The sequence below is a fragment of the Pimephales promelas genome, chromosome 12 (assembly GCF_988280905.1).
Source record: "Pimephales promelas chromosome 12, fPimPro1.hap1.1, whole genome shotgun sequence".
Taxonomy (NCBI): domain Eukaryota; kingdom Metazoa; phylum Chordata; class Actinopteri; order Cypriniformes; family Leuciscidae; genus Pimephales; species Pimephales promelas.
In genome coordinates, this window is record NC_142780.1 from 21192421 (window position 1) to 21201437 (window position 9017).

The following is a 9017-nucleotide window of genomic DNA, read 5'->3' on the forward strand; positions in this document are numbered from 1 at the left end:
GTTTAGAACCATTTTTTATGATCCGTCACCCACATAACAGTTTGTCTCAAACAAAACTGTTGCTGCTTGTCACAGTTGTCTTTTTTATGTCCATATTGTTGTGTTGTAAAATGCCCCTTATATTTTTAATATTATTTTGTCACTCGCTGTCCTTTGTGTTAAGTAGTTAGGCGGCCTATATATTTAAAATGTTTTTAATGTTAATTATTCCCAAGACTTGTAGAGAAAAACGCATTCAATTTGTTCACAAATGATCGAATGACAAAGTTAATTGACTTGTGGTGGAGTACATATGAAAACGCTATTTAAATGACTCATTCATTCATCGTAGCAGCAAACGCCTTTGCGAATCAATTCGAATAAATAATTTAAAAGAACCGGTTCAAAAGAACAATTCGCGAATCGGACATCAGATAACGGAGAGGCGGGGATCCTTGCGAGTGCTTCATAAACCTCCTCTCGCTTTTTTTCCAATGGGGTACGACTCAGCCTCGTGACCGAGCTACAGGTCGCTCTCTCCGCTATCCTGACCTGTCCTGGACTTTGTGTGAAACAATAACTGCATTCACTATGTTATGCCTCATTACTCGTCCGGACTCGGTGGTTCTGGAAGTGGAGGTGGACCCAAAAGCAAACGGAGAGGACATTCTCAATAAGGTGAGTGAATTAACGAGTTTAGGTTGCGAAAGTTATTCAATAATTCACATTAATACATAGGCTACTAAGACTCATTAGCATCATATAGCGTAATTACCATGGAAATTGCCATGGAAAATCAGTGTAAAACATCTTTTTTGCTTTATCAATGTTTCATCCGTTTAAAAAAATACGTTTATTGTTTTAAATAGTTATATTTCCATCAGAAATTTTTAAAATTATTTTAGCCTCTATATAGCAGTATTTTGGCTGTTACTACCCACTGCAAGAAGTATTTTAGAAAAGTCTATAGGCTACACAAAAAATGTAGACTTATACCTAAATACACAACCTTTTCTCGTTCTTATGTGTCAGCAAATTACTATAAAAGCAAGTGTTCTCTCATACCACATTACCACTGCAAAAGTCCCTCTTATGTAATACTTTTGTCTTTCTAAAGGAGGAGGGGTGCAAAGAGCCCAAGTCACAGCCTTCCTCAGTTAAAAGCACACACTTATGCATGACAAAAATGACCATGGTTTTGTTTTTAATTTAAAGATATGCCGGAAAATGGGAATCATAGAGGTGGATTATTTTGGACTTCAGTTCACCGGTGCAAAGGGAGAGATTTTATGGATGAATCTCAGAAACAGGATTTCTCAACAAGTGGACTGCTTGTCTCCCTGCAGACTGAGGCTGCGAGTGAAGTTCTTTGTTGAGCCACATCTAATCCTGCAAGAGCAAACCAGGTGAAACTCCTCCTATATTAATATAAGTTGCAATATTTTATCATAGTGCACTGCTTTTACAAATATAGGCAAAACATTATTTTTCCATTTAAAAAAAACAAACAAACAGGATCCCTCTGTTGCTGCAGAATCTTTGGGGTTTCACATTTTTGCTCAGTCTGGAGAACATGAGGCACGTGGATAACAGCTCTGTTTTTTTAGTTGTTTTTCTCATGAGCTCAAACAGGAAGCAGCTGCTTAAAGTGACCACATAATTCAAAATTCTGTATGCCTCAGTGGTTTTATGTTCTTACCTTTGTCCCACATCTCCATACATCTTTTCATAATACTTGCTCTGTGGCAGGGAGTTGCCAGTGTTCATGTTTGCTCTTGAAACTGCATGGCACCCGTTCAGTTAGGGAGTGCCTCATGCAGACCTGCTGAGGTAAATAATATTTTTCTGGCTTTTTGGAGGCTCAAATGTTTACATATGTTTTTTTCTTAAAGTTTACGAAAAGTTAACACTGAATACATTAGAAGTACAGTGTGTTCCCTATGTAGAGACAAGTGGAGCTGTTCAGTCACGTCTGATGAGGACTGTTGATGGGGGTGGGGAGGGGTCAGTTTGTCTGATTCTGAGTTGAAACATGTTGTAATGTGATTCCACCTCTTACATAATCTTATACAATGGTGGGACAAGATCCAGCGCCCTATACATCAGCCTATCTATGTTAGTCTCTCAGTCTTTAAATCCGTGATTATTACAACAGATTCATTATTATGGTATAGGCTGTGTGCTTGATTGTTTTATATTGAAATGCATATATTGGCTAATATACTATTTGTCTTTTTGTGATGCAATACCCATCATAGTAAATACACAATTGACAATAGGTTTGATCTGCATTATTGCAAGAAATTAATTACAAAATTAAGAATAAATTACAAAATGTATTATACTATTTCTCAGTGTTGTAGTCGAGACCACCTCACTCGAGTCCGAGTCGAAACAGAGACCAGAGAGAGTCGAGTCCGAGTCAAGACCGAGTCCATAGAGTGTCGAGTCCGAGTCGAGTCCGAGACCAGAGACGGTCGAGTCCGAGTCGAGACCGAGACCAGTGAGGGTTGATTACCTAATTACCTTTTTTTTTTTTTACTGAATTTACTTAGAGTTTAAAAAATATGATCAGTTTAGGGTAAAAAGGCAACATAGTAGGTGGTGTTAAAAGTAATTTTATTACAATTTGTCATGCGCAGTTGCGCACTAGAAAATCACCAATCACTGGGTGTGTCAATCAATTTAAAGAAATATTTTATTAACATACATTAATAATCATGAAAAATATTTTTAATTGAACTCGAGTGGACTCGGGAATAAGTCCGAGTCCAAAAAAAAAAAAATGTTCGAGTACGAGTCAATTCCGAGTCCAAATGCACACGAGTCCATGACAAGACCAAGACCATTAAAATATGGTCTCGAGACCGAGTCCGAGACGAGTCCGAGTCTCGAGTACTACAACACTGCTATTTCTACAAGTGATTTATGTCAAGTTGTAAAAAATATGGGTTTATGCCGCTGGGTAAACCTAGCTTAAAGCCAGCTCATTTTTTTTTTTGGATAATATCAGTTGGCTTATAGTGCATGAAAGTGTCTGAGAGATACAACTAGGCTATATCGTCACCTTCCTAAGATAATTGCCTAAGTAATTTTTTTGACAATTTTTTTTTTTTTGCATGAGTCATCTCATGATGCTGGCCACTTCTGGTTAAATCGCCCACATCCTCAGTTGAACAGATGATGCAATTCTACCCCTGTTGTATAATGGCCTATGTCAAGAGTGTGGCGGTTGTTTTATTTTGCCTAAGTCAGACTTAGGCAATTTTACAAGCTTTTCAAGATGGCAGCTGCATCAAGAAGAATTAAATAAATATCATATATTCAATTATAATTTTCTGAGAAACCTAAAAAAAATGACTTGGACAATTAGGATATTATTGTGTGATGATTGAAAAACGATTAAATATTCATGGTATTTGCACAAACAAGTATCTCAGTTAACCATGTAAAGCCTAAATAATAGTGGATGGAACAGTTTATTGAAACTTTAAACAAAATTTAAAACAAAAAAAGTTATGTTTTGCATCATATTTGATTAAGCAGGCTTTTTTGACCCATATAGTAAATGGTATTGTGAGAATATGGCGCTCATACCCGAGGAGGAAAAAAACGTCAGTTTAATTCAGAGGTCCAAACTGAGTAAAAATGTGAATAGATGATATTATTCAAATGGCCAAAAAGTAAAATCAAATTCAGATTTCTTGTAATGTAATTCAATCAGATGTTTTTATTACAGCAACAGACTACTTGCATAGAAATTTTAAATGTGAAAATGAACATAAATGCATTTTAACATGAAAAAAAATATAAAAACTAAACCTCATGTTGCTTCAGTCCAGTAAATGTTCATCTTTAATATTATTAACATTATAAAATGTATTCTTACAAGGCCTTTTACTTGCTAAAAACAAATGAACTATCAAGCAGAGTGCAAAAAAGCACGTTGAATATTTTACAAAATGTGTTTTTCAGCAAAGTTTTGACCATGTTGATAATTTAGAGGCCTTTGAAATTCATGTATCAAATATGATACAGTAGGATTATGAAGAGGAGTTATGAAATCTTTTTTTTCCATTCTGGCACTAAAAAAACTGTACTGAGGATTCAGCACATTTTAGTCAGAAGCCTTTGCTTGCTATGTCGATTATGTCCACATTTCTTGGGTTTCAGCCAAATTGGACAATTTTTGCCTTTTTCTGTCTATATTCTATACATCATTTATCATATGAAAACAATTTAGGACCATAATATACCTTTCGTGTGTAAGTATACAGACTTGATTAATGTGCTTCCAGTTCCTCATTCAATAGACTTCAGTATTTTGTTGCAAAATGTAGATTTATTCCAGGTTTACTATGTATTTTTCTGTTGCTTTGCAGGCATTTGTTTCTGATGCATGTGAAGGAGGAGCTTTTCAAAGGAAGCTTGCGATTGGACGCAGAGCAGGCGATCAAGCTCTCTGCACTACTGGCTCAGGCAGAGTTTGGAGATTACAACCAAAACACAGCCAACTACTGCTACTCACAGATCTATGGTCAAGAGCCCAGCCATGACACCATCAACAAGTAAGAACACTGGGAAGTGAATATTCTCAGTCAGAATAACATTTGTTCTTCCTCCAAACAACACTAGTTCTTTCTCTAAATGTAGTATGAAAAAAAGGAAGTGATTCAGATAGTTTTGTGTAATAATAGTGCTGTCTTTCATGTTTTTATAGTATTTGTTTGAGGCATAAGGCATTGGAGGGTGTTAGTCAGGCTTCAGCAGAATATCAAGCCCTGCAGCTGGTTTCCTCCCTCAACTACTATGGCGTGGAGTGGCATTCTGCGCGTGACTCTGAGGGACAGGAGCTGCTCATCGGGGTCGGACCAGAGGGCCTGTTCGTCTGCAAAACAGATTTCACCACAATTGAAAGGTACATTTATATGACAAATATAAGAAATATTATTTAAATAGGTCATTTAAAGATTAAAAAAATGTTTCTATACCATTATTTCTGATTAAAAATCAGAATCGAATCTTTTTCCCCCAGAATCGTATACCCAGTCATTCAAATGGCCACACAGTCCGGAAGGAATGTGTATGTGACCATCACAAAGGACAGTGGGGACAGTATGGTTCTCCTTTTTAAGTTCATCAGTCCTTGTGCTGCCAATGGACTATATCGCGCTATCACAGAGATTCACTCCTTCTATAGGTAAATACTGTTATAATTCTATTAGACTTGCTTCATTTTTGGATGAAATAAACCGTTTACTGTTTCTGTTCATTCTGTTTAACCAGGGTTGTTTTAGTTTTGAATTTCAAATTTTTTTCTTTTTTTTCTTTAAATTAGCATTTTCCTTTAGTTTTTGTTGGTTTTCACTCGTTTCACTAGTTTGTTGGTTTTCACTAGTTTAGCATTTTTTTAGCATGTATTTTTTGGTAATTTTTATCATTACTGTTTTAGAGTCATAAAAAAACAGAACATATTTTAGTTTAGTTTTTGATTTCCCAGTTAAGCTACTTTTTAATTTGATTTCAATAAACAAAAATATTTTAATGTTATTTACATTTTAGTTATTGCTAACAATAATTCAACCGTGTTTAATTACTGGATTTGATTCAATTTAACTTAATGTAAAGAAGAAATACATCATTAATGATCAATAAATATTGTACATTTTTAGAACAATAAAACATTGAAACAATTTAAAACCCATGTTTAATTCAACACATTTTAAACTTAACTCTTCAGGTGTGACACTGTGATGAGCACGGTGAAGATGCAATATAGCCGAGACTTCAAGGGTCACCTGGCCTCCCTCTTCCTCAATGAAAGCATTGACCTTGGTAAACGGTACATCTTTGACATTCAGCGCACATCCAAAGAAGTGTATGACCGTGCCCGGCGAGCCCTGTTCAATGCAGGGATGACTGTGAATGGATGTGGGAGCCCAAGAGACAGTGCCAGTCACTCGCCGCTGAGACAGATAAAAGTTGAAAGGGAAAAGCGAATGTGTGTTGGCTGCAGAGAAACTCACATTCTCAAGGAGAAGCTCCAAATGTTACAAGATGCCCTGACCTGCGCTCTGTGCTGCGAACAGGAGATCAATGCTGCTTTCTGTCCTTGTGGACACATGTTCTGCTGCTATAAGTGTGCCAGCCAACTTCAGGTGATTATTGCATTATTACTATATACAGTATGTGTATATATAAATAGAGAGAGAGAGCATATTCAACATTCATGACAATATAAAATCAAAGTGTGATTTTCTCATGCTTAGGAATCGTCATCTAAATTGACCAATTAAGTTAATGATTAAGAGAACTTGCACTATTCGGATTACATAACCTCTGGTTACCCTCTTTGGATATTTCTGGACATTTTCCATCGACCATTAGCGGCTGTTCAAGCTGAAGATCTTGATAATCAGACATTTTCGTTACGCAGCAGTCCTTTGACCTTTTGAACATGTAGTACATAGTAACCCTATGACGTGTTATATCAGTTCAGTAAAACTGGCACATCACCCAACTGCCTAATTAACATGAACAATAAAAATACAGAGGTGTTAGATAAGATGAATTGGTTTGTATGTTAATATTCGTGATATTTTACCTTCTTTCCTCTCTTATCAGTGTTGCCCAGTTTGCCGTTCAGAAGTGGACCGTGTTCAGCATGTCTATTTACCCACCTGTACCAGTCTACTTGGCTTGGCAGAGGCAAAAACCACTACCTTCAGTGTGCCCAGCGGGACTGCCGTCTCAGAGGATTGTATCAATAAAGAAAACACCTGCCAGCTGTAGGATGGATAACATCTGCACACCACACATGGACACTATTGGCCACAGAATATTTGAATATTTTAAAAATACAGAGGAAATGTTAGGATAAAATATTTAGTGGTTCTATTAAGCTGAACTGCACAGAGTGAGGCTGGCTATCCAGAAGTACCTCAAAAAAAATCTGACTACTGCTAATCATACTGTTATTTTACATAGTGTGCACATTACAGGGTTAAAAATGAATAAACCATTTACACTGGGGGCAACTGTTGTTCATGCTACACAGCAATAGCAACATTTCCTGTGATTTTTTTATGTACTGTATCAGAATGTCAAGACAAATGTAGTTAACACTCCACATCATCAACTATATTCTTTATCAAAAGGGATTTTTTAAAGGTTTATTTTATATTTGTCTTTGTTTGTGTATGCAGTTTTATTGAACGAATATTTCAAACAATATATTTCATTTAATTACACAAAGTGGGAGTCTTTCTAGTGCTACTGCGGTATTCACAAAATAAGCCTTTAATGCACTATTACAAAAAGGTCTAAATAACAAAGAGTTATGTCCTCTTTTTTACTGACATGTATTTCATCCGTATCCGAACAGAATAAAGAGCTTTTACACACCTTTTAATACCCGCCTGGTATTATTATATTTGTTTTGTTGAATTAATTCAAGGATAGATTAATTCTCCATTATACAGTAATATATTACACCTTTCCATGTGTACCCTTGGTCATACAAACTAGTCACACAAACACGGACAAACAGTTTTTTCTCTTGATCCTCTCATATTTAGCTGTATTATATTTTGAACAAGCAAGCATTGATGAAACTTTATCTAACCTGGCAATATCAACAAATCTCTCCAACAGTGGTCCAGTCTATGAACCATGCTGAGTATAGTACGGAGTCCCATTGTAAAGTTATGAGACTCACATTTTGCACGTATAACTTTACCAATAAACTGTATGTGCAACTAGCTGTATATATACATGTGTTACAGAACTGATATGTACAGTGTCTGATGTGTCAGAACTGATGGCAAAGGTTATAACTTATATAATGTTATCATGATTCTGAAGTGGCAGTACAGTAGAGTACAGTAAAGACAACTACTAAATATCTGTAAAGCAAATACCTGACAGTGTTATGCTTTACAGAGCATGGCCCGTTGAATACAATGTTGTGTTAGAAGGGAGGCCCACTGTCTTTGACTTTGAAAACTATTGCCATAGATGCTTTTAGTCTGTCCATTAGAGGTTGTATCACATAACTTGTGTGATATTGCTTATACAGTAGTAGATTGAAGCCTATGCAAAATATCAATCTTATTTTGTTTCTCATTTTATCAACCGAGTTTATTCAGTTTAAACACATTGCTTCATTTAGAATTAAAACTGCTACTGTTTTGTCTGACGTCAAGTGAACGTGCTTTAATACATGCTTTAATACAGCGGATGTTGTTAAATGTTTAAGCCTACAATCAATCTGTTAATCATAAAGCAATCAAACATTTGGACTAAACCGCTCAATTCATATGGACAATTCAACAACATGCGGGTAATAACAGAATTCAAATTGTTGGGTAAACTATCCCTTTAAACCACCTCTAATGGACAGAATCTAAAAAAGCATCTATGGCAGAAGTTTTCAAAGTCAAAGACAGTGGGCCTCCCTTCTAACACAACATTGTATTCAACTGGCCATGCTCTGTAAAGCATAACACTGTCAGGTATTTGCTTTACAGATATTTAGTAGTTGTCTTTACTGTACTCTACTGTACTGCCACTTCAGAATCATGATAACATTATATTAGTTATAACCTTTGCCATCAGTTCTGACACGTCAGACACTGTAGATATCAGTTCTATAACACATTTACAGTATATATCGAGATAGACTATTATATAAGGTAGTAGTAAATGTTCAGGAAATAACTCAAAAATAACTCCTCAAAGCCCCAGATTTGGAGGGTCTGTCAGCTGCAGGCCAGGTACAGAATGTTCTAAGATAACTACTATGCATTAACTATATATGCTTACAGACAAATCTATAAGCCCAAAGTTCATAACTCTTGCACAATTTTTGCCTGAGTCACAAACTACTTTCATGTCAAGCAACTTCTGGTTCAAACTTGAAATCACTGAGAGCGGGTATTCACATGTTTTATGTATTGGGTGGCTGAAGTTTTATGTAAAGTAGATCTATCACATACCAGAAGTAAAGCAAATTTTCCCACACCATGTGTGTGTATGAG

General features: G+C 36.0%; 1 protein-coding gene across 1 annotated transcript; it reads left to right on the top strand.

Moving 5' to 3' along the window:
* Nucleotides 1-446: 446 nt before the first annotated feature.
* On the top strand, nt 447-7390 carry mylipb (myosin regulatory light chain interacting protein b). The gene is made up of 7 exons (XM_039679762.2): nt 447-657; nt 1195-1385; nt 4362-4547; nt 4700-4897; nt 5015-5179; nt 5720-6137; nt 6604-7390. The coding sequence occupies exons 1-7, from the start codon at nt 571-573 to the stop codon at nt 6769-6771; spliced, it is 1413 nt and encodes a 470-aa protein (XP_039535696.2). The 5' UTR covers nt 447-570; the 3' UTR covers nt 6772-7390.
* The last annotated feature ends 1627 nt before the right edge of the window (nt 7391-9017 follow it).

Coding starts and splice junctions, on each gene's coding strand:
- mylipb (XM_039679762.2), top strand. CDS start 571: ATGTTATGCCTCATTACTCGTCCGGACTCGGTGGTTCTGGAAGTGGAG. Junction 1,386..4,361: donor ATCCTGCAAGAGCAAACCAG/GTGAAACTCCTC, acceptor GTTGCTTTGCAG/GCATTTGTTTCTGATGCATG. Junction 4,898..5,014: donor GATTTCACCACAATTGAAAG/GTACATTTATAT, acceptor TTTTTCCCCCAG/AATCGTATACCCAGTCATTC.